At 36.6% G+C, this 27,393-nt stretch overlaps 1 protein-coding gene across 5 annotated transcripts in view; it reads left to right on the forward strand.

Moving 5' to 3' along the window:
- LOC138307704 (FERM, ARHGEF and pleckstrin domain-containing protein 2-like) overlaps nt 1-27,393 on the forward strand; it is a 129,654-nt gene that overhangs the window by 31,112 nt on the left and 71,149 nt on the right. For all 5 annotated transcript variants that reach the window (XM_069248542.1, XM_069248546.1, XM_069248547.1 and 2 more), the window contains exons 3-4: nt 24,721-24,825; nt 25,996-26,111. In XM_069248542.1, coding sequence (XP_069104643.1) covers nt 24,721-24,825; nt 25,996-26,111 — 221 coding nt within the window. The remainder of the gene's footprint in view (nt 1-24,720; nt 24,826-25,995; nt 26,112-27,393) is intronic.

Consider the following 27,393-nt stretch of genomic DNA (forward strand, 5'->3'; position numbering starts at 1 on the left):
AATATTGAATCAGAAACAATGAACAAAGCAAAAGGTGATTATCAAATTTCACTGAAATTTGCACAAGTGAAAAAATGAAAAGAAAATTAGAATGATAAAAAGATCAATTGAAAATCTGATTTTAATTAAAGTAAAGCAAATCCAGCCCAACACCTGCTAGAAGTGTAACGATATGTAACACCTACCTGTAGATCCATATTAATTCCAGTAAGCACCCCTAATGGAATAAAACATTGTAACTCATTCCCCCCTGAAGAGTATTTGAACTCTTCTAATTCAAAAGCAGGACCAGTCCATTATGAAATTTCAGGGGTGAATAAAAACTTTGCAAAACAAGCAAGAATTATAAGAAGTGTTCATTAAGAATTTCCAGCAGGGGCCAATAAGTTAAGGAGGAAGTGTTTTAATACAAATTTTCAGACTCTGATTTAAACTTTGATTATTTTATAGTGAGTGCATTTGACATTTCCAAGTTATATTACTGAGAAAATGGGGGTGGGAGAATGTTATTATTGGAATCAATACAGTGGCTGTGTTTTAATTACTATGGTCATTAAGTGGTCTTGTTTTACCGGCTGCTCCCTGTTCTTTCAAAAATGAAATTGTAAATGCCTTGAAATTGTTTTCAGTATTCCACAATAGCAGATAACTCTGTCATATACAAATACAGAATAGTGATCAGGATAAGAAGTACGCACCATGCATACTTATAACCTACCGCAGTAAATAAAATATCGAGGGATGATATTTTCATGGTTTCCTTAGACATTGCTATGATCGAGAAAAAATTTCCTGCAAATTATTGAGAAAATGGTTGAATCATACATACCGTATTCGACCGAATAAGCGCCCATGTCCCTATAAGCGCCCTTCCCCTTTTTGAGGCCTCAATTTCAATTGTCCACGCATAAATAAAGACCAAACTACAAAAAAAACTGTCTACATTTGTCATAATTTCGTCTTATTAAGCACCTTTTCATTTTTTTAATTTTTTAAATGCCCTGGGAGATTATTGGGTTGAATACGGTAGTTATCACGAAAATTTAAAAAATGCTTAGTATTAATATTAATGTTTGTAGGTAAAATTGTGAAAAATTTTGACTCTTGTTAGTCTTGTAAATAACTGGGGATATGGTATGTTACAGACATTTTCAGATATTTGTCAAATCTTTACAGCTTCCATCAGCTTCCACAAGTTCCTAGCTATACCAGTATAAGCTATGAGTTTGCCCTATTTTTTGTGGACACTCACTTAATCACACATTGTACTTCGATTACTGTACAGGCTATAAGATGGAAGTTTCCTCGGGAGACTTGCCGAATGCTAGCTATTTCCTTGATCCTGAAATGTAAAAGATTTCAACTAACATGGTATACATGTGTGTGTTGGCATTATTGAGAAAATTGGCAGAATTCCAATGTATTGTATCAAAATGAAATGTTCTCGTCAAAATTGTCCATTTTAGAAAGTTGTTGTCCAGTGCATGATGTGCTGGTGACTTATATAGTCATCACTGATGGACTTACCAAATATATCTCCTAGATAATTAAAAATAAATTATTGTCGGAGTCCTATATATGGTATGGCTTGTACATAGTGTTAATTAAATACAGATCTCTGTCACTCTGCTGAAGGAGCATGCTTCTTTTACTCAGTCCATATATACTTCACACTCTGCCAGAGTATGCTTTTTCGACTCAGCCAGTAGAGTCATGGATTTTCCCACCGGAGACCTGGGTTCAATTCCAGGTCAGAGCACTGGACAGATATGTATTTTGGCTTGTTCTTCTGTATTTGTGTAGTGGAACTGGACTAAGCCAATTATCAGCACCAGGTAACCTAATTGGTGGAGCATCGGCCAGCATCCCGGCTAGTGTTTGGAGGTCTTTGGTTCGAGTCTCCTCACCTGTTATGTATATTGGAGCCACAGTGGATGATTTAAGTGAAAGGGTCTGATAATTCTACCACAAACTTCTCCATTTTGGACTAGGAGTACATGGGACAGTTTCTAGGTCAAGGGTTTTCTTGTGAATTTTTGTAGATGCCAAAATCCATCGCAGAATAAAAACAAGCATTAAGCAAATAGAGCTAGTTTCACAATGAAGATTTTTGTGATGTAAAACCCTGATATATTATATCTGGTTTGTAATAAATGATTAGATTAGTTTGTCCCTGCTTGTTATTGTATGTTTTTTTTGAGACACAGTTTTAAGACTCCTACAGTACTTTGCCAACTTGTTTTTATTGCCCCAGTTAGATGTGCCCAAATGTTTCACAGGGAACACACTGCTGATGATGGAGGCTCGTGGAAATTGTTGTTATCAGAGTAATAACATCTCTAGGCGGCAAGAACAAATCGATAAAACTTAAAAAAAAAAAAAAAAATCCCTTGCTATGTGTTCACCTATTTTTAGTTCAAAGAAAAAAAATATGTGAATTTTGTGAAATTTGAAAACAAATTCGTTTGCTGTGTAGATATCATTATGGTTGATGTTATATCCCCATAGACAGTCTCCAGGTATGCATTACCAATAGCTTGGTTATCAACAAATAGAAATTTTTGTTAATGAGGAGTGAGGGTGTGAACAAATTGATATATAAGAGTATGAAATGGTAGAGTCAAACTCAAAATTTGTTTTGTTATAAAAATAGCTAAAAGTGTAGGCTTTCAGTGTAAAACCATGGCCATGTTATCTTAGTGTGAAGAAGTGAAAAATTAGTTTGTCAGTAAATAGGGGCCACGGTGGCTGAGTGACAAGATGTCTGGACATATTACCACAAGCCTATCACCTCTGGGTCATGAGTTCAAAACCCACGTGGGGCAGTTACCAGGCACTGACAACTGGTGGGTGGTTTTTCTCCAGGTACTCCAGTTTTCCTCCACCATCAAACCTAGCACCTGCTTTCAGTACCCTGACTAAACAAACCACTGTAAAGAAATCTTGTCATCTGTATTATAAACTTGATGGAATGACTCACTCAGCTACAGCGGCTACCATGATATACTCAGCGTTCTGTTGTAATACACTCTAAGGCAAGAACGTTGGAGATTGGTGGTACCAGTTATTTTATAGGCCGATGATTAGACATGATGTGGTATTTGAAGGTTAGAAGATTACAATGAGGTTGATCTTTGTGCTATATATAGCTGTAGTGGAATGTTTGAGGGTAACATGCCATAAATATGTCTTTTTTATTACCATGAGTATGTGTGGCTATTGTATGCTTGTTTACTCTTCAAGGCTGAAGAAGTTGGGTTTATCATTGTGGTAGCTAGTTTTACTACATGTAAGACCAAAGACTTGAACAATGTCTCACCATCCATTGCTGTAAGGTATACAGACAATTCCAGCAATGTTCATGAATTCTCTATCAATGTGGTTTATGGATTTAAAATGACTAGAACTTTAATTCCCATTCTAACTCAAACTAAAAGCATTTTAATGTCTTTAATGAAAATGTCACCTGGACCCAGGATCAGGAAACTTATTTTAGACTTAATTTTAGACATAGCCAATGAAACATGACGTAACATTTTGTAATGTCATCTTTGATTGGCTAAATCTAACTTTAAAACTATTTTTGACTCAAGGCTGTTTCATGATCTTGAGGCCAGGACTGAATTCAAAATACTTCCTACTGTACAGTTACTGTTATTTGTAATGAATCAAATTCTATAAAATCGTGATCAAGTAGATTTCTTTGAACTTTAAACCCGCGAATAAAATGGAAAGAATTTCAACGAATATAAACTGTAAAGCTTACCACTATTGTTAAATTTACAAATGTGTGAACATCTCACAAATGTATGAACATCTCACAAATGTATGAACATCTCACAAATGTGTGAACATCTCACAAATGTGTGAACATTTCACAAATGTATGAACATTTCACACAGCGAAATCGTATCAAAGACGAAATCACAAAGTGTCTCCCGCAAAGTTAAACAACTCAAGACGTATCTAGTTTCTGGCCATTGGTCCGTCAGATTCCAGTAGAAATAAAACCCAGTACAGATAATCAATTATTTATTATGAAGACAAAGTGATTGGGCGTCTGAAGATCTTGTGATAGCACTTATTAATGTTAGTCAGGCTACACATCCATCCAGACGCGAACCTTCCTACGATCTTGTATATCTAGTAATATCTAGACCGGAAAATGTCATTATTTCTTTGAAAATAGCTCTTTATACTTGTCAAATTAAGAATTTTTAAGTGGTGTTTTAAGATTGAATTCTCAAAGAAAAATTTTCACATCTTGAAAGAAATCAGGAAAAAGTAAGAAAACAGTATGCATAATGAAAAATATTGAACCAAATTACGTAGATTTATTGGTTATAGTTTTGTGATATTGCTTTGTCTGGAGAGAATCTCTTGGATCAGAGAGAAGTTATGTTATGTAGGAAAAAGGTCAAAGACATTCAGTAAATAGGTAAAAGATTTTCTGTAAATAGGTCAAATACATTCAATAGATAGGTCAAACATTTAGTAAACAGGTCAAAGGCATTCAGTAAATAGGCCAAACATTCAGTAAACAGGTCAAGGATATTCAGTAAATAGGTCAAACATTCAGTAAACAGGTCAAAGCCATTCAGTAAATAGGTCAGTACAAATACAGTAATAGTTGCCTTACAGTATTTTAAGTGTGTAATTGATCTATGATGGTTGTCAATTTGTGGTTTGATTGTCTCCAGTGTGAAGTGATTGGGTCTTTGCAGAGACTGAAAGGCTGTTTACACTTTCACCGGCACTGATAAAGAGGTCTGTGGGTTGGATCCTCTAATTCCAAAGCCAGATTTATACAAACGATTTTTCACCAACAGCTCCATGGTGAACTGGTGCAAGGCTGACTGATCAGACATCATGGGTTTGTATTTCTACACGTAGAGAAGGGGTTGGGAGATTTTCATCTGTTGTGTGGCACCTTCACAGACTGATGAGGGCGTCGTTTGATGTCGTAGGATTGGTAAACTTCATCAGACACGATGGTGACGGCATCGCTGTAGACAGGACGCCTTGCTGTAAGTGAAGGCCTTTATAGGTACGCGCCTTCTATTATAGGTTTGGCAGGAGGCGAAATGGATATTTAAAGCCACGGTTAGCTGATGCACAGTGCCAGCAGCTTCTGTGGCCCATGTCCTAGTATGTAAAAGTCGCTCGCAGTCAATCGATCGCCAGAATTCATCTCCGCCTTGGTAACCATACACTGAGCTGGGTGAAGCTCCAGCAAAATATTCCCCAATGTTTAAAGATCATTCAAAATTTGACATTTACTATCCATAGTGAAAGAACAAATAAGATACTGCAGCGAGTGATAATGAAATACTATGTACCGAGTGATAGTGTTTTAATACCGTATTCACCGTAATTAGCGCCCTGGGCGTTTGAATAATTGTAACATAGGGTGGCGCTTATAAGTGAACCGAAATGTAAGTTGTGGATGAAAAAAGTCAGCCATATTTTAAATCTTTCTGTGCTTGTGGTACATTAATCTGTTAGAGTAATCATGCATATATCTTTTATCACGTTGTGATTCACATTTAAAGGACTCGCGAATTCATGTATGGGATACAATACTGATGTTAGAGGCATCACATGTTGTAAAACATTGTTAAATACATAGGATTGGGGCATTTATACAACTTCAATTCTTCTCTAGAAAATGGGAAGTGCGCACAAAGGGGGAGGACGTTAATTATGATGAATAAAATATTAAGATTTCTGGCCATTATTAATGAAAACATAGTTTCATTAAGAAATATAGAATCTAATTAAAAAAAAAAAGGGTTAAAACTATAAATGTTCAGTTCATTCCTGGTCACACTGTAATATAATCGACACCAGACTTACTATAGTAAATAATGACAGGAGAGTTAATTCAGGGGAGGTAATTCAAGTTCTGACAGGTTAATGGTGTAGCTCCTCAGTGGTTATTTATTGGTAAATTGTGTGTGGTACTTAGTGATGGTCGTACACCAATTAGCGGGGCAGATAAGATGGCGATGACGGGCTAAGGAGTGAGAATGTGAGGGGAGGGTTTCTTTTAGGACTTGGAAGTGAGGGAGGGGTAATTATCATCGTTATAGCTATAATGGAGAGCTTGATAATGATGACTTGATGTGAAGAGATTGGTAATTATTCTCATACATTTTAGCCAAAGAGGTTTAGCTAGTTCTGATAGAATTGATATACAGAAACGCAAATTATCTGTGTACTTATCCCATCTCCAGCCTGTATCTCCGTTGTAAGGGTTTATCACTTGGTAAAGGAGATGGCTCTAAAGAATATCATACACAATTAATGTAGACTCCCGTTCACTAAAGAATATCATACACAATTAATGTAGACTCCCGTTCACTAAAGAATATCATACACAATTAATGTAGACTCCCGTTCACTAAAGAATATCATACACTATGTAGGCTCCCATTCGCAAATGGAGTAGAAATGGAACACAACTAAACCAAGCCGTGGCTGTTGTGAGATTTCTATCTTATATAGATTGATTTTTCGAAGTGTAAACGGCCAATCTTGATCATCTATATTAACCAGCATTTTATCCCAATGGGAAAAACGAAAATGTTCATACATTTAATGGTATCGTATTCCTTTGGGCCCTATGTTAAATTCAATTTCCCGTGTCATGTCTCTGCCTAATGGACAAAGTTTTGTTAAGAAATGTTTTATTTTCACACAAATGGAAAATTTTCAAAATGTAGGATTAAAATATCTTGGGATACACTGGGATCAGAAATAGCTAGTGGCAGTCACTTGTTAATTTGTGGGAAATTTGTGTAATGTTTTTTCCCCTCATCCATTAGAGACAGATTTATAAAAGGTCGGTGATAAAATATAGAGTACCTAGATTTGCCCTTCAAAATCTGAATTTTATATCGGCGGGCTATGCTTAATGGGATAAAAGCACCATGTTATGATATTTCAGTAGGAAATATGGAAATGATTTGATTAGGATATCAAACAGCAGCGGTCATAACAGGTGCTAGAGCACTACGTCCCTGTACCAATAAATCTTATTGTCATAGGTTTGGTTTGATTAACGTCCTATTAACAGCCTGCTGGGTCATTTTAGGACATGCTAGGTTTAATATATAGATGGAAGAAGGCCGGAGTACTCTGAGTAAAACCACCAACCAAGCGGTCAGTACCTGGCAACTGCCCCACATATACTTAGGATTCAAACATGCGGCCTAGAGGTGGAGGGCTTGTGGTAATATATCGGTACATTTTAGCCACTCGGCCTCAGCGGTCCATTATGTCGTAATGAACTGCTCAAGTCTTAGAATAAGGAGAGTCTAAGTGTATGAATACCACGTTTTCTGTTTTACATGTTTTGACATACAGCAGTTAAAAGATAATTTGGTAGTGGTGCTGATATTTCTTACTGAAGTTTTAAAGTTTGACCCATTACTGTAATTGTCGATGGGTCATGAACTTATACAAACAGATGGGTCATGAACTTATACAAACAGATGGGTCATGAACTTATACAAACAGATGGGTCAGGAACTTATACAAACAGATGGGTCAGGAACTTATACAAACAGATGGGTCAGGAACTTATACAAACAGATGGGTCAGGAACTTATACAAACAGATGGGTCAGGAACTTATACAAACAGATGGGTCATGAACTTATACAAACAGATGGGTCATGAACTTATACAAACAGATGGGTCATGAACTTATACAAACAGATGGGTCATGAACTTATACAAACAGATGGGTCATGAACTTATACAAACAGATGGGTCATGAACTTATACAAACAGATGGGTCATGAACTTATACAAACAGATGGGTCATGAACTTATACAAACAGATGGGTCATGAACTTATACAAACAGATGGGTCATGAACTTGTACAAACAGATGGGTCATGAACTTATACAAACAGATAGGTCATGAGCTTAACAAACAAACAAATCTTTCTGAGACACATCTGTTTAATTGTTAGTGATAATGTACAATTTAGTGTAGAGAAAATTTTGCCATTTCTCGTTGAAATTATTTCACTGGGAGAAGTAATTGTAAGTCACTCATTGCTGATTTTTTACAGTAATAAGCAATTCAGGTTATCTTCCTGTCATTTTATTGGATGGTATTTATGACTCCTACTTTATGGTATCTCCTGTAAGTTTTATCCGTTTTCTCTAGTGCTAATATATTGATAAATCATTAGTTACAGTCTGAAGGCAGTGGATGTGTATTTGTATTGAATACCTATCAATGAGGCGTGCCGGATTAGTCTTAAGCGTACAGATATTGAGTATATCTGTTTCATCATTGGAGATGTGCCCATGTGTAGGCCCAATATTATCGAGGCTGATGTAGGTTATTACTCACCTCCTAATATAATTGCACACCAGACTATTAAGCCTTGGACATTGGCCCATCACATTGTGCCCCAGAACCTAATCCCATCACTGGACGTTATCAGTGAAAACATTTCTAATAGCACCAACCGTTTATTATCAAACCAATGTTTGGCCACGATGGGATGGCTATAATACGTTTTTACATTTTCTTGCTGGACATCTATTGGAAATGGATTTGATACCAAGCTAAAGAACATTTGCATAATCAATTAATTAGTGGATGAATGTTATTTCCCAGAGGAAACGGATAACGATAATTTAAATCAAAAACTGATGTAGAGATTCTAAATAACTGTGTAGAGTACATTACTGTTGCTAGGTAACATTTGTATATAGGTGATTGTTGCTAGGTAACATTTGTATATAGGTGATTGTTGCTAGGTAACATTTGTATATAGGGGACTGTTGCTAGGTAACAATTGTATATAGGTGACTGTTGCTAGGTTACATTTGTATATAGGTGACTGTTGCTAGGTAACATTTGTATATAGGTGACTGTTGCTAGGTAACATTTGTATAAAGGTGACTGTTGCTAGGTAACATTTGTATATAGGTGACTGTTGCTAGGTAATGGGTGACTGTTTGTAGGTGACATTTGCGTATGGGTGAATGTTGCTAGGTAACTTTTGTGTATGGGTGACTTGTTACTAGGTAACTTTCGTTTATTGGTGACTTGCTAGGTAACATTTGTGTATGGGTGACTGTTACTATGTAACATTTGTGTATGGGTGACTTGCTAGGTAACATGTGACTGTTGCTAGGTAACATTTATGTATGGGTGACTGTTACTAGGTAACATTTGTGTATGGGTGACTTGCTAGGTAACATGTGACTGTTACTAGGTAACATTTGTGTATGGGTGACTGTTACTAGGTAACATTTGTGTATGGGTGACTTGCTAGGTAACATGTGACTGTTGCTAGGTAACATTTGTGTATGGGTGACTTGTTACTAGGTAACCTTTGTGTGTCATGTATTACCAGCTATGTCTGACTGATATCCTAGTTCCCTAATCCAATCACCATGAATACATTCCATCAATCTGAGTGGGAGATCAGACCAACATCTACATGTCTTCACCCGCGATCAGACACAGACACAATTCATGACACAATTATGTAAAACAGATAAAGGGTTCAAACTCTGACATACTTCTCTCTTCACAGCCAATTTTCAGTAGCATTTACAAAGCAGACATATTGGAAGTTTTTGGTAGACTTATGTAAAATTGGAAGAAAGATGAATGAGAAAGAAAATCCCAGCTGAATAGGAGGTCTGGTAATTGGTAATAATTAAGAGGGCATGTGTACATCTGAAATAATGCATTGTACTTAGAGATCAGAAAAATTTAATTAAGAAAATATGATTATTTTAAGGAATCAAATAGTGTGATTTAGGGACTTTAAATTAGATGGAATATAACTGACATCTCCTGTGTAAATAGATTATTAAATAGAAATTTTTCGTAGATGGAATCATAGTTTCTTACATGTTGAATGCATCTATAGTTTTAATACCCATAGGAATTTCAAAATCAAACCACTGCAGAGAATTGCATTTTGACACTTTTCCGGAATGCTGTATAGCATAAAAAATTTCAATGTCTAAATTTTCATTGTTAAAAAAACCAAAAAGAGAGATACTCTGCCATCTTGAGAGATACTCTGCCATCTTCAGAGATACTCTGCCATCTTCAGAGATACTCAGACATCTTTAGAGATACTCTGCCATCTTCCAATATTCTCAGACATCTTTAGAGATACTGTACCATTGTTTTGTGATTTACACAGAAAACGATCATCTCTCGTGTAGAGTATTCAATTGCAAGACACCATCCAAAATGGAATTCCTTAAAAACTTGTTCTAAGTGACGAAAATCCTTAAAGCTCCTCTTCTGACAGTGATTTATTTCTATGCCTATCAACATTACATCATGGTTACCAAGACTCTTGAAAAATTGATTTCTCTAGCTCGGCAAGCCCATGTTGAAGTCGTAGGGATGGAAACTGCCAAGGAAATTTACATCTCCTTTATGATGTTGTGTGTTAGAATATGACATTACAGAGAAAATAAAGTCATCATGTTAAAGCCCATAAATCAGAAACATTAGAAGCCTCCTTGGGACGGAGGAATGATACTACAAACGACTGTACATAAAACACACGGAGGATCTAGATTGTTTCGTTTGATCTTGATGAAAGTGTGAAAAGTCATGTTCACAAGTCTACGTGGAATTTTGGTTTGATGTCATAGAATTTATTTTTGAAATTGTTGAAGAGATCTGGAATCCATATTTGTTTTCATATTGAAGCATCATCATATTATAGAAATTTTGTTAGCCTTTCAATTAACTAATTAGAACCATATAACATGTCATTAGTCATTATAATCAATAGAGCTAGTGTGTGACTTCACAAAACTGCAAAGCCAGTTTATATGAAATAGTTGGGACTAATATAGCTGATAATGATCATATCACTTAGACTTGTTATCAATGATAATATAACAAAACTGTATCAATATGATCATTCTTCATCTCTCATTGACAACAAAAGATCTAGTTCTGACATCAATTCAGTCTCCACAAAGTCACTTCCTGTGTCACTTCAGTCTCGACAAAGTCACTTCCTGTGTCACTTCAGTCTCGACAAAGTCACTTCCTGTGTCACTTCAGTCGCTCCAAAGTCACTTCCAGTGTCACTTCAGTCGCTCCACAAAGTCACTTCCTGTGTCACTTCAGTCGCTCCACAAAGTCACTTCCAGTGTCACTTCAGTCGCCACAAAGTCACTTCCTGTGTCACTTCAGTCTCCACAAAGTCACTTCCTGTGTCACTTCAGTCGCTCCACAAAGTCACTTCCAGTGTCACTTCAGTCGCCACAAAGTCACTTCCTGTGTCACTTCAGGGGCTCCTCAAAGTCACTTCCTGTGTCACTTCAGTCGCTCCACCAAATTACTTCCTGTGTCACTTCAGTCCCTCCACAAAGTCACTTCCCGTGTCACTTCAGTCGCTCCACAAAGTCACTTCCTGTGACACTTCAGTCGCTCCACAAAGTCACTTTCTGTGTCACTTCAGTCTCCATAAAGTCACTTTCTGTGTCACTTCAGCCGCTCAACCAAGTCACTTCATGTGTCACTTCAGTCTCCATCAGTAACTTCCTGTGACACTTCAGTCTCCACAAAGTCACTTCCTGTGTCACTTCAGTTGCTCCACCAAGTCACTTCCTGTGCCAATTCAGCCTCCACTTAGTCACTTCCTGTGTCAATTCAGTCTCTCCACAAAGTCACTTCATGTGTCACTTCAGTCTCCACAATGTCACATCCTGGGTCACTTCAGTCGTTCCACAAAGTCACTTCCTGTGTCACTTCAGTCTCCACAAAGTCACTTCCTGTGTCACTTCAGTCGCTCCACAAAGTCACTTCCTGGGTCACTTCAATCCCTCCAAAAAGTCACTTCCTTCGTCACTTCAGTCTCCACAAAGTCACTTCCTGTGTCACTTCAGTCGCTCCACAAAGTCACTTCCTTTGTCAATTCAGTCGCTCCACAAAGTCACTTCCTGTGTCACTTCAGTCGTTCCACAAAGTCACTTCCTGGGTCACTTCAGTCTTCACAAAGTCACTTCCTGTGTCACTTCAGTCGCTCCACAAAGTCACTTCCTGGGTCACTTCAGTCGCTCCATAGTCACTTCCTGTGTCACTTTAGTTGCTCCACAAAGCCACTTCCTGTATCACTTCAGTTACTCCACAAAATCACTTTCTGTGTCACATCAGTTGCTCCACAAATTTATTTCCTGTGTCCCTTCAGTCTCTCCACAAAACCATATTCTGTGGATATAAACCTATAACAAATTCACCAGTAGTCCATTAGTTCAAATCAAGCTCTGGAATGTATTTGAATTTGATTCAACAGTTTTGGTTGATGGAGTTGAAGACATGCATGTAAAAGTCGCCTGTCAATAGCAGGACTAGAACGTAGATAAAATTAGGCTGGTACACAATCGCTGTAGCCTAGTTTGTAGACAGCCCCTGTGGGAGGGCTGAGGTACAGAATAGCCATCCATCTTGAGACACAGATGTCAGTACACTTTATTGCTAGGTACCATTGAGAGGTAACCGCCACTGTTTCAGTTTTAACATTAGTATTGATTCCGCCGAATTCTGGGACTCTTGGCGTTGTTTGTGAGACAGTGGTTCTATCAGGAATGTCAGAGAACGCTGACAGCAGGCAGTACAAACTTTCACAGCTGATTGAGTCAGGTTTACTGTACCGACTACTGTGGGAGTATCGGAGAATTCTGAGTAAATCGTAAGTTAAGGAATTCTTGACTTTTGTAATACTTTCCTTTGGAGAATATTAGTTAAGGAATTTCTTAACTTTTGTAATGTTTTCCTATGGAAGATTCTTTAAGTTAAGAAATGTTGATGAAACTAAACCCAGATTCTTAAAACTTGATTTTAAGTACCGCCGATCCTGTTTATTAAAGTACCTAATTCTTTGAGCCCATGTATTTGATTACTCGATTATAAGTATTCCCAGGTACCACTCATGTACCCAATTCTAGGTACCCAAGAACTTGATTAGGTACTGATTTATAGATACTGTAGTTATAAGTATCTGATTCAATAGGTACCCAAGAACTCAATGAGTCTCATTCTAGGTACCCAATTTTAGGTACACAAGTACTCAGTTATAAGTATCTGATGCTATAGGTACCGAAGAAATCAATGAGTCTCACTCTAGGTACCCAATTTTAGGTACAGAAGAACTCAATGAGTCTCATTCTAGGAACCCAATTTTAGATACTCATGAACTCAATGAGTCTCATTCTAGGTACATAATTTTAGGTACACAAGAACTCAATGAGTCTCATTCTAGGTACCCAATTTTAGGTACACAAGAACTCAATGAGTCTCATTCTAGGTACCCAATTTTAGGTACTCAAGAACTCAATGAGTCTCATTCTAGGTACCCAATTTTAGGTACACAAGAACTCAGTTATAAGTATCTGATGCTATAGATACAGAAGAACTCAATGAGTCTCATTCTAGGTACCCAATTTTAGGTACTCAAGAACTCAATGAGTCTCATTCTAGGTACCCAATTTTAGGTACACAAGAACTCAATGAGTCTCATTCTAGGTACCCAATTTTAGGTACTCAAGAACTCAATGAGTCTCATTCTAGGTACCGAATTTTAGGTACACAAGAACTCAGTTATAAGTATCTGATGCTATAGATACAGAAGAACTCAATGAGTCTCATTCTAGGTACCCAATTTTAGGTACACAAGAACTCAATGAGTCTCATTCTAGGTACCCAATTTTAGGTACACAGACTCAATGAGTCTCATTCTAGGTACCCAATTTTAGGTACACAAGAACTCAATGAGTCTCATTCTAGGTACCCAATTTTAGGTACTCAAGAACTCAATGAGTCTCATTCTAGGTACCCAATTTTAGGTACTCAAGAACTCAATGAGTCTCATTCTAGGTACCCAATTTTAGGTACACAAGAACTCAATGAGTCTCATTCTAGGTACCCAATTTTAGGTACACAAGAACTCAATGAGTCTCATTCTAGGTACCCAATTTTAGGTACTCAAGAACTCAATGAGTCTCATTCTAGGTACCCAATTTACACAATGAGTCTCATTCTAGGTACCCAATTTAGGTACTCAAGAACTCAATGAGTCTCATACTAGGTACCCAATTTTAGGTACGCAAGAACTCAATGAGTCTCATTCTAGGTACCCAATTTTAGGTACTCAAGAACTCAATGAGTCTCATTCTAGGTACCCAATTTTAGGTACGCAAGAACTCATTTATAAGTATTTGATGCTATAGATACAGAAGAACTCAATGAGTCTATTCTTGGTACCCAATTTTAGGTACAGAAGAACTCAATGAGTCTCATTCTAGGTACCCAATTTTAGGTACTCAAGAACTCAATGAGTCTCATTCTAGGTACCCAATTTTAGGTACGCAAGAACTCAGTTATAAGTATTTGATGCTATAGATACAGAAGAACTCAATGAGTCTCATTCTAGGTACCCAATTTTAGGTACTCAAGAACTCAATGAGTCTCATTCTAGGTACCCAATTTTAGGTACGCAAGAACTCATTTATAAGTATTTGATGCTATAGATACAGAAGAACTCAATGAGTCTCATTCTAGGTACCCAATTTTAGGTACTCAAGAACTCAATGAGTCTCATTCTAGGTACCCAATTTTAGGTACCCAAGAACTCAGTTATAAGTATTTGATGCTATAGGTACCGAAGAACTCAATGAGTCTCACTCTAGGTACCCAATTTTAGGTACAGAAGAACTCAATGAGTCTCATTCTAGGTACCCAGTTTAAGGTACACAAGTACTCAGTTATAAGTATCTGATGCTATTGGTACTCAAGAACTCAATGAGTCTCATTCTAGTTACCCAGTTTAAGGTACACAAGTACTCAGTTATAAGTATCTGATGCTATAGATGCAGAAGAACTCAATGAGTCTCATTCTAGGTACCCAATTTTAGGTACTCAAGAACTCAATGAGTCTCATTCTAGGTACCCAATTTTAGATACACAAGTACTCAGTTATAAGTATCTGATGCTATTGGTACTCAAGAACTCAATGAGTCTCACTCTAGGTACCCAATTTTAGATACACAAGTACTCAGTTATAAGTATTTGATGCTATAGGTAACTAAGAACTCAATGAGTCTCATTCTAGGTACCCAATTTTAGGTACACAAGAACTCAATGAGTCTCATTCTAGGTACACAATTCTAGGTACACAAGTACTCAGTTATAAGTATCTGATGCTATAGATACAGAAGAACTCAATGAGTCTCATTCTAGGTACCCAATTTTAGATACTCATGAACTCAATGAGTCTCATTCTAGGTACCCAATTTTAGATACTCATGAACTCAATGAGTCTCATTCTAGGTACCCACTTTTAGGTACGCAAGAACTCAGTTATAAGTATTTGATGCTATAGATACAGAAGAACTCAATGAGTCTCATTCTAGGTACCCAATTTTAGGTACTCAAGAACTCAATGAGTCTCATTCTAGGTACCCAATTTTAGGTACGCAAGAACTCATTTATAAGTATTTGATGCTATAGATACAGAAGAACTCAATGAGTCTCATTCTAGGTACCCAATTTTAGGTACTCAAGAACTCAATGAGTCTCATTCTAGGTACCCAATTTTAGGTACTCAAGAACTCAATGAGTCTCATTCTAGGTACCCACTTTTAGGTACGCAAGAACTCAGTTATAAGTATTTGATGCTATAGATACAGAAGAACTCAATGAGTCTCATTCTAGGTACCCAATTTTAGGTACTCAAGAACTCAATGAGTCTCATTCTAGGTACCCAATTTTAGGTACCCAAGAACTCAGTTATAAGTATTTGATGCTATAGGTACCGAAGAACTCAATGAGTCTCACTCTAGGTACCCAATTTTAGGTACAGAAGAACTCAATGAGTCTCATTCTAGGTACCCAGTTTAAGGTACACAAGTACTCAGTTATAAGTATCTGATGCTATTGGTACTCAAGAACTCAATGAGTCTCATTCTAGTTACCCACTTTACGGTACACAAGTACTCAGTTATAAGTATCTGATGCTATAGATGCAGAAGAACTCAATGAGTCTCATTCTAGGTACCCAATTTTAGGTACTCAAGAACTCAATGAGTCTCATTCTAGGTACCCAATTTTTGATACACAAGTACTCAGTTATAAGTATCTGATGCTATTGGTACTCAAGAACTCAATGAGTCTCACTCTAGGTACCCAATTTTAGATACACAAGTACTCAGTTATAAGTATTTGATGCTATAGGTAACTAAGAACTCAATGAGTCTCATTCTAGGTACCCAATTTTAGGTACTCATGAACTCAATGAGTCTCATTCTAGGTACCCAATTTTAGATACTCATGAACTCAATGAGTCTCATTCTAGGTACCCAATTTTAGATACTCATGAACTCAATGAGTCTCATTCTAGGTACCCAATTTTAGATACTCATGAACTCAATGAGTCTCATTCTAGGTACCCAATTTTAGATACTCATGAACTCAATGAGTCTCATTCTAGGTACCCAATTTTAGATACTCATGAACTCAATGAGTCTCATTCTAGGTACCCAATTTTAGATACTCATGAACTCAATGAGTCTCATTCTAGGTACCCAATTTTAGATACTCATGAACTCAATGAGTCTCATTCTAGGTACCCAATTTTAGGTACACAAGAACTCAATGAGTCTCATTCTAGGTACACAATTTTAGGTACACAAGAACTCAATGAGTCTCTTTCTAGGTACACAAGAACTCAATGAGTCTCATTCTAGGTCTCAATTTTAAATACACAAGAACTCAATGAGTCTCATTCTACCCAATTTTAGGTACACAAGAACTCAATGAGTCTCATTCTAGGTACCCAATTTTAGGTACACAAGTACTTGGTATTACTACCAAAGTAACCTATACCAAGTTCTGCAGCCTAAAAGACATAACAGTTGGATTTTATGGTCGTTTTTCTAAAACTAGGTCAGTTATTGACTATAAAGGCTTGAAGGTAAAATTTAAGTTTGTATTGATTTCATTGTACCTCTAATGTACCACAGACATGTATATCCTGGGAAGGAGAGGGGGAGGGGGGGGGGATGGTAAATCTAGGCTCTGACCCCCTGGGGCACGGAAGACAGAGCTCAATATTTGGGAAATAGGGGTTATTCCTTCAAAATGATAATACTTGTTGTAAATTTTACATTGATTTAATTGTAACTCAAACAGAAATATTTTTAGGGTCTTGGGTCTGACTTCCCCCACCCTTTGGGAAGCATTTACAACTTAGCCTTATACAAAGTTATCATTACCATTGTAATAAAATTATTCAAACAACGTATCATTCTGAGAAGAAAAATTATACAAAGTTAAAGGTAAAACAATGAGAAAAAAGAAGAAATTTAACAGAATTGTACAGTTTTTAAACTGAAAATAGATGATGAATACCGACACTTTTGGTGTAGTTTTAGACTTTAGTAATGTAGTTTTAGACTTTAGTAATGAAAGTAATGAAAATTTTTTTTTAAAAAAATGTATCGATTAAACATTCCATATATGTTGGCACAAGATGTCAAATACAACAAACACAGTGTTCACTAGAGAAGAAAAAGTTCCGCTGTTTGATGTGGGAGAAATTGTACTCATTTTCACCATCAACTATTAATTTTACTCATCTTCACCGTTAACTGTCTTCTAAATGACCCACCATCACGTTAACAGTTGATAATCAGCTCCTCTGGCGGTCAACTTGCGAAAAACATCACTGGTCATTCGGATCAATACTTGACACTACCGGACATCGGTCTGAGGCCACATTTCCTCCAGGGGCCATTACTGAAGATATGATATAGGGCATTTCCCTCCGACTTGATTAAGTATAGGCGATTGGTGATTTTGGCCGATTGACACATTTATTCATCTCCAGGGTAATAAGAAATCATCACAACGATATGCTTGTTGTTCTATTTACAATTTATTAACTTGCTCTTCCTTGCTGATACTTATGAACTCTTCTAAAACTGAAGATGGATCAGTTCATTATAAGATCTCAGGGGTGATCAAGTTCTTCGTAATGCCCCTGCCACTAGTATTGTTAGCCTAGTTTGCAGGGTGATAATGTAAGCATTCGATGTAACAATAAAATATCAGGCTTCGTCTCTAAGGAGTTCCTATCAGGATGCCATCAATCAAAAAATTCAGATAACTTGGCAGTACAAAATTTTTAGGGTTTTATTGGGTTTTTTTTTTTAAATGTTGGAATGTGATTACTTAATCAATTAATATGTTGTTAATTAACAGTAAAAATTACCAATTTATCTATTCACTTAGCATTTTAGGTAGGTGAATTCAGAACACTAATTTTCAAATTTTGATAAGTCCCAATATAAAGAAATTAATATTAAAAGAGGGTTTTCACAATTTAGTCCCACAGGAAAATCATGTGTCCATGACACCTCCAGCTCATAGCTTGATAATGATGTCTGTGAAAATTATATGTGAAGAAAGCCATTGTGCTGAATATTCCATTGTTTATTACTTCGTTTTGATTTATTTCACAAAATAAACTTATATTTTCCAGGTATGAATAATTTATATCTTATATTAAAAAAACACATGGTTCAGATATTAAAATAAAATCTGTTTTGCATTTGGTTGCCGTGTTTTCAATTTGTAGGTTAACATTTGACCTTTAAACATCACAGAAAATATTGTATTTCATAATTACTTTTTCAGGGAAGAGTTCATTCAGATTTAAGAACCTATGCAGTAATGAATAAGTGTTATCAGTATAAAAAAAAAAGAATTAATTCAAAATAAATTTTTTAATTCATATTTCCATGTAGACAATAGAAATGAAGGTTTTACACGCTATCAAGAAATGACATCAGTTAATGAAGCTAGTTGGAGCTCCCTAAAAATCAATACCATTGAGGGGAGGAACGGCTTCTTGCTATATTAATCTTGTTATTCCTCTGTAATAAGGTAACATTTCGTGGAATATTACACCGTTCTATTAGGTTAGGATGTTGTTATGGTAACAAACCCCGTAACAATTAGGCTGGAAAATCGTGAGAAAAGCAGGAGAAATGTTAGATGTTTGATTTTTGTCGCTCTTGGAAGAGTTTGTGATATCTTACTGTATTAAATTCTTTTATCTCTCCCCAGGTTCGAATATCCCGAGCCTGTACTTCAGTAAAGCTGCTTTAATTGGTGATATCAGGACATTCATTCTGTTGTTTATAAATACTTTAGAGGTTCTGGTTCTCATGTTACGTATCAAAAGATGGCTCGCAGACATGTTAACCTCTAACGATCTAGAACCAGTAGGATTCACACCTTAAAAACGATAACATTGCATGCAACCTTTTCACAACATCTTACGGTGGTTCAAAAGCAAATTTTCACCAAATTAGTTTGTTGTAAATTAAAATGATATATTTTGAGCTGTGAATGAAAAGTGAGATATATTTTGAGTGGTAATGAAAAGTGAGATATATTTTGAGTGGTAATGAAAAGTAAGATATATTTTGAGTGGTAATGAAAAGTCAAATATATTTTGTTTAGCCATGTGTTAGTCGCCATGATTCATACCACAAAAATGACCTCCACCTTCCTAGATCTGACTCCAATAACCGACTGCCTAATCACAGCAGGAAAACACATTTCCTTTGAAATCAATCGGAAGATAATTAGCCTGATAATTTATCAGGTGATATCATGGTTATTGATTCAACAACCGCAATGTTATAACCGTAAACTTTATGTAAAGCTTGCATGATGTTTAACTCATACACCCCTGAAGACTCATTTGATAAGATATCCCAAAACTAAAGTTGAAACAGTTCATTATAAGATTTCAGGGGTGAATGAGTTTTTCTGCCTCATATCAATAGATATAAAGACTGACTTTTTGGTAATAATTATTTTATAAGCAGAGATGTAATACAGCCTAGTGCCTTTATTAAGCCGTTCACCACTGAAATTTCATAATGGACTGTTCTGGTCCTTTGTTTAGGAGAGTCTAAATGTGTGTTCAGAGGTGCATGTGCTAATGATATACTTCATTGATGTATAAAGCAACATCTGATTGATGCTGTCATGAAAAGATAATTAAATTCTCTTGCAAAATTACAAACTGAATACACCAACAGGTAATGTTTTAGGATAGTTGCTCAATTTGTGAGCTGACTGCTGTAGAAGTTCAGGAAAAATCATTATCTCTATTGAAATGTTGTGCACATTTTCATGAATAATTTTAATCTAATATAAAAAAAAATCCAACCTTTATTGCTGTTTTCAAGGTCAAGCTCCAGTGAACTGTTTGAATTCAAAGAGTGTCTGCATAGAGTGCAGCGACATCGTTGCTATGGTTACTATGCAGTGTCAAAGAGATTTTATTGGGCCACTTGAGAGACCACATGGTGGTTTGATCACACTGGCATTCTGGGTAGGCATTGACACAATCTGATAAAAGTGTGGCACTGCAGCAGGGTGATCGTAATTACAGAACTGTGTCCGTATCTGAAGCCTTGGGAAGCAATCTGCATTCAAGTAGAAAAAACTGAGAGCTGATGATTTTAGCTGGTCGTTAATTTCTGTCATTGCAGAACATTTCCCAAAAAAATTTGCTGAAACAATTGTCAACTATTCACACCTCAGGGCATTAGAACAACAGAGTTGTATACATTGTATGATGGAGGTGAAAAAATCGTAAAAGTTTTCCTTATCACCTTCCTGTTGGAAGCCTGTGTAAAATCTTCTGAGGTTTTCTGCGGGCATGAGTTGTTGTATTTGAGTACAGTCAAATTTTACTGCAAATGCAGAAAATTGTAAATTAGGATTTCTTAGCGTGATATGATGTTTCAAAACCGGATATACCCTTTTACAAAACTTAGTGCTGTACATGAATTAGCGCTTCAAAGACAACTTGTGGAAAGCGCAAAAATAAAACTTCTACTAAAATAAAACTACCGCTAAAATAAAACTACCACTAAAATAAAACTACCACTAAAACAAGTATATTTACACATGTAGGTTGAGTTAACTAGATGAAATCATTACATGAGTCCTAGATTTTGATACCCAAATTTTACTATTGAGACACACCACATAAAGATATATAAAGTCAAACTTGTCAAGTGTAAAGACCACTAAAGGGTCAAAATGGGCCTTTATAGCGAAGTGGTCTTTATACAGAGGTCAGAGTGGTCTATATACAGAGGTCAAAGTGGTCTTTATACAGAGGTCAGAGTGGTTTATAAATGACCATTTGGGATGCTAAAAACGTTGCCTAATAAGAAGGTGGTCTTTATACAGAGGTCAAAGTGGATTATAAATGACCATTTGGGATGCTAAAAACGTTGCCTAATAAGAAGGTGGTCTTTATACAGAGGTCAAAGTGGATTATAAATGACCATTTGGGATGCTAAAAACGTTGCCTAATAAGAAGGTGGTCTTTATACAGAGGTCAAAGTGGTTTATAAATGACCATTTGGGATGCTAAACACGTTGCCTAATAAGAAGGTGGTCTTTATACAGAGGTGATGGCTAAGGCAGGTTTCACTTTATATAGATCAAATTCAGACTGTTAGGAAATTAAGAATGGTGAAAATGACTTAATAGCATAGTAATCTACAACTACCCATGGCCAGTGCCCATGCAATGAGCAACAGTCAAGAGCCCGACACCACCCCCCCCCCCCCCCCCCCCCCCAACCTGAAGCCATCTTAAAGATAATAGTAGTCTGTATTTAGACTTATAACATATTGAGTCTAAGACTCGCAGTCCATGTGGTCAAGTAAAAAAAGGGAATTTATTTTAAAATTTTACCAATTGCTTTTTTCTGCTATGCTTTATGATTTTTGGCATTAGTTTGACCTTCTTAATATTTTTTTCTGTCTATTACAAAACTTGTTTTATATATCGAGCTCCCTACTCCATATAACCTACATTCTATTCTCCTGTTGCCGACTTTTTTGTAGATATTGACAGCATTATGACCCGATGCACTCAGCGAGTATTATATTTTATTTTGGGGAATTTGACTGGCAGACAAACCAAGAAAGAATGTAATTGAGACTGACGTACAAATCAATAGGCTGGTATACATATAGACTAGAGCCGAATTAAACCAATATCGGGTGTGAGGCCCAGTTTGATTTAGTCTGTCGGCTCCTGTGTAACTCAGTTTGTAGGGTCCCGCTGAACTCGGCTGGAATTTTGTTTGAATGTGGACTATGTGTAGTAGCAGTAGTCCTTTACCATTTTAAGCCATTCAACATAGATGGGGAAAGGCATTTGAACTCAATATTATATGTGTAGTATCTGTCTTTTATCCTGCTTTTTTAACTTATTCAGCATGGAAAGAAACACCTTTCAGTTTGAGCTCTTCTGATCTTAAGTCTGTATCCGTTCGTTTTTAGATTTCAGCAGTGACAATAATTGGATAATTATTAGCTGTAAATCATTAGTAATTAGCAATAACAGACTTCAATTTGATGTAAACCAATATGGTAGGATGTTGTCCATAAACAGCGAAAGCTTTATAAAACTCAACTTCCTGTTGGTGTGTTGTCAGGGGAGACAACTTCCTGTTGGTGTGATATCAGGGGAGACAACTTTGCATTTCTTTATGACTGTTTAACTAAGCTTTGTCTCCCTGTTAATAAATACTCAATCGCTTCACTTGAAACAATCTTTACTTACTTAGTACTGAGACGACAGACATTAAACTCCCCAGTTTCCCTTTACCCCAGTATCTCAAGTATAATAGCTATGCAAATATCAGATGCGATACTAACACCAGCGGGATGCAACGCTATCATGATGTGTAACTGATATGAAAAAAGCTCATAGATTACAAATCAACTGTCCATCATATTTGCTCTAGGAGCTGGGCTCATCTTGTATATAGTAGACAAATGTCTAGCAAACCATGTGATTCCTTTTTGAATGAAGGTGGAAGGTAATAGTCACAAGATAAGACAGTTTATTTTGACCGTCGGTCAATAATTTCCCTCGATTTCACTATGTGTGTTTCCTCTCTGTACACAGGTCAAAGCTTTCTCAATGGTACATAAAGAGGCTCTTTGGGAGGCGGTCAGTTATCTTTACGCACAGTCTTCCAGTCTGGGTTCGACAGGTCACTGACTACTTTTTGATCTTCATTATGGAGATTGTCAAGTTGACTTCATGTGGTCGATCTTCAGGAAAATTAACATAAATTTTTGGCCATAACCCCTCAAGGGGCAGACTGAAAAATTTAAATGATCGTAATTCTAATGGCCTTCTGATGCAATCTCTCCATAATCTGCTTTGATTTAACCCAGAATGTCAATTTACTGGGGCACAAAGAATTTGGGGAAGGGGAACAGAACTTGTATAACAGGAATTTGGGCTCTGGATAAGTATTAACACGGTCCTAGATAGTTTAAAGCGCATTCTGTGGATTCGGGTAAAGTTTAATTATAATTTCTTATGAATTAGGAAAAGTAAAATCCACGCAGATCTTAAAGATAATAGTAGTCTGTATTTAGACTTATAACATATTGAGTCTAAGACTCGCAGTCCATGTGGTCAAGTAAAAAAAGGGAATTTATTTTAAAATTTTACCAATTGCTTTTTTCTGCTATGCTTTATGATTTTTGGCATTAGTTTGACCTTCTTAATATTTTTTTCTGTCTATTACAAAACTTGTTTTATATATCGAGCTCCCTACTCCATATAACCTACATTCTATTCTCCTGTTGCCGACTTTTTTGTAGATATTGAACAGCATTATGACCCGATGCACTCAGCGAGTATTATATTTTATTTTGGGGAATTTGACTGGCAGACAAACCAAGAAAGAATGTAATTGAGACCGACGTACAAATCAATAGGCTGGTATACATATAGACTAGAGCCGAATTAAACCAATATCGGGTGTGAGGCCCAGTTTGATTTAGTCTGTCGGCTCCTGTGTAACTCAGTTTGTAGGGTCCCGCTGAACTCGGCTGGAATTTTGTTTGAATGTGGACTATGTGTAGTAGCAGTAGTCCTTTACCATTTTAAGCCATTCAACATAGATGGGAAAGGCATTTGAACTCAATATTATATGTGTAGTATCTGTCTTTTATCCTGCTTTTTTAACTTATTCAGCATGGAAAGAAACACCTTTCAGTTTGAGCTCTTCTGATCTTAAGTCTGTATCCGTTCGTTTTTAGATTTCAGCAGTGACAATAATTGGATAATTATTAGCTGTAAATCATTAGTAATTAGCAATAACAGACTTCAATTTGATGTAAACCAATATGGTAGGATGTTGTCCATAAACAGCGAAAGCTTTATAAAACTCAACTTCCTGTTGGTGTGTTGTCAGGGGAGACAACTTCCTGTTGGTGTGATATCAGGGGAGACAACTTTGCATTGTCTTTACTGTTACAGCTTTGTCCTGTTAATAAACACCTCACTTGAAACAATCTTTACTACTAGTAAGACAATTTTAATCAGTCCTTGTCACGGTATATCAGTATGTACTATGAAATATCAATGGATACAACATCAGGGGTGCAACTCTTGATGTGTTAATGAAAAAGCTCAAAATTAAAATCATCTGTCCAGCATATTTGATCTAGGAATGGCTCATTTGTAAATAAGAAATGTTTCAAACAGGATTCCTTTGTGAAGAAGGGAAGGTATACTTAAGTTTTCTGTTTTTGACCGTGGTAAAATTTCCTGATTTTCATGTGTGTTTCTCTGTTACAGGTAAAAGCTTTGGGTATGGCTCTTTGGGAGGCGGTCGTTCGACATCTACAGCTGGTCGAGTCTGACTACTTTGATCTTCAATATGGAGACAAAAACGGCCTCAAGGTATCGTCGAAATTCAATCTTCTAAAATTTTAACATGTGTTTGCGTCTCTGATGAAATCTCTCCATAGATCTTCAGGAAAATTAGAAAAGCAACTTGTGAATCAGGCAAGAGAGATTTCATTCGTAAAGCTGTAATGACAAAAAAGACACGGTCCTAGATAGTTGAAGGGCATTCTGTGAGCATCTTCTCCACAAGTTTCATTTTGTGATGTATGCTGTATCAGAATCCACCAGAAAAGGACATTGAAAAATTTATAATGATCGTAATTCTCACATGTGTTTTAGCTTTTGAAATAAAATGGTAAGCCATTGATGCACATTTCTGAAACATTATACATAGCATACCATCTTTAACCCAGTAAGTACCAGTATTTACCTGGGCACATAAGAATTAAAAAAAAAAAAAAAAAAATGAGGAGGGAAAGGGGTGGGGCTTTTAACAGGACCTATTTGGGCTAATCTTTTGATATTTCCCTGGAGAATTTTCTACGAAATTCCCCTGAGTATTAACTACGATATATCCCTTGAGTATTAACTACAATATTTCCCCTGAGTATTTAATACAATATTTATGTATTATGTATCTATTATGCCTGGTTGAGAGGGTACTATGAGGCAATAGTGTCCTCTCAAACAGGCCATAATGGGTTTAGTACATCACCCTCACATGAGACCAGTTTTCATGTCATCGTAACAGAAACACGTCGGGCCACATCTCGCAACGCTATTTTCATTTCCACGCCACGTTGTCACATTAAAAGTACAACATATCTATTGTCGCAGAAATCTGTGATTCTATAAAATGGGATTCAGCTTCACGAAAATTTAATAGTAGATCAATATAAGAACATGAATAACTGTCTTTTGTAGAAAAGCAACATTTGCTTTCATCCCCGCACACAACAGCCTGTCCGCCATCTTGACGTCTTGGTCGAAGCGCAACGTTATAATGGCGTCATGTAATGGTGACGTCACAATACATTCACGTTCAATTTTGCGCTACTTCAATAGTGCCCGCTTGCCCAGTCACTATTGCAAATAGTAACCATGTGTGTAGCCAATCAGAATCCAGTATTCTGTCACGTGATGTACTAATTCCCTTCAGTATTTACTACAGTATTTCCTGAGTATTTTCTGGGTATTATTGCGATATTTCCCCTGTATTTACAGTGCTGGCTGGACAATGAGAAGCCGATCCTTAAGCAGCTGCCATCCCCAGACTCTCCACTCGAGTTCTGTGTCAAGTTCTACACTCCAGACCCAGGCCTGCTGGACGAGTATACAAGGTCTAAACAGAATACTCCATCAATCAATGGAACCCACTTTTGTGGAACGGCCATGGCCCAGTTGTTAATATGTCCCAACACATTACCACATGCCCTCTACCTCTGGTTTTTCTCTGGGTACTCTGGCTTTCCTATACCAATGACCTTATATGACTCTTGCTATTTATAGGACGTTAAACCAATGAAACACTTTAGTCTAGCAAGTAGAAATAACACACATATCAGGAATTTCAATTCTGTAAAAAATGTGATAATGATGTTGATGAGAAATGAACCAGTCTTTGCTCATGTAGTTGAATTCGTTCTAAAAAGCAAACCTCCTGTATCTTCATCTTTGGTGTGGTTATTAGGTTTAGTTAAGAGGACAATATCTTTTGCTAATGCTGTCTGTTTATGGGGCATTAAGTAAAACTAAAAATACAGATAAAGTTATTATTGATTATTGATATATTGATTAAATTTGGTTTTGATTCGTTTAACGTCCTGTTAACTGCCAGAATCGTTAAGACATGCCAGGTTTTTACGTGGAGAAAAACCAGGTTTTTACGTGGAGAAAAACCAGAGTTCCCAGAGAAAAATGACCTATCAACCATTAGTGCCTTGCAACTGCTCTACATAGGATTCGAACTCGCGAGCAGTGGTGCAAGGCTTCTTAATTATATAATCACTCATCCAGCAGCAGATACCTCTTGTGTTAAGATTCAATCTGACCACAAGGGCAGACAACTCTTGAGTAAAGGTTGAATCTTATCAGAAGGGCAGATAACTCTTGTGTAAAGTTTCAATCAGATCAGAAGGACAGATAACTTGTGAAAAGTATCAATCTGACCACAAGGGCAGATAACTCTTGTGTAAAGTTTCAATCTTATCAGAAGGGCAGATAACTCTTGTGTATAGTTTCAATCTTATCAGAAGGGCAGATAACTCTTGTGTTAAGTTTCAATCAGATCAGAAGGGCAAATAACTCTTGTGTAAAGTATCAATCTAACCACAAGGGCAGATAACTCTTGTGTAAAGTTTCAATCTTATCAAAAGGGCAGATAACTCTTTTGTTATTTTCCATCTTATCAGAAGGGCAGATAACTCTCGTGTAAAGTTTGAATCTGATCAGAAAGGCAAATAAATCTGATGTAAAGGTTCAATCTGATCACAAGGACAGATAACTCTGTGTAATGGTTCAATCTGCCCACAAGGGCTGATAACTTTTTTGTTTAAAGTTTCATTGTACATACTCTGTACTGTTGAGTTTTGTTAAACGTTGAAATAATAAAACAAGAAGAAC

This window comes from Argopecten irradians, chromosome 14 (assembly GCF_041381155.1).
Source record: "Argopecten irradians isolate NY chromosome 14, Ai_NY, whole genome shotgun sequence".
NCBI classification, from domain to species: Eukaryota; Metazoa; Mollusca; class Bivalvia; order Pectinida; family Pectinidae; genus Argopecten; species Argopecten irradians.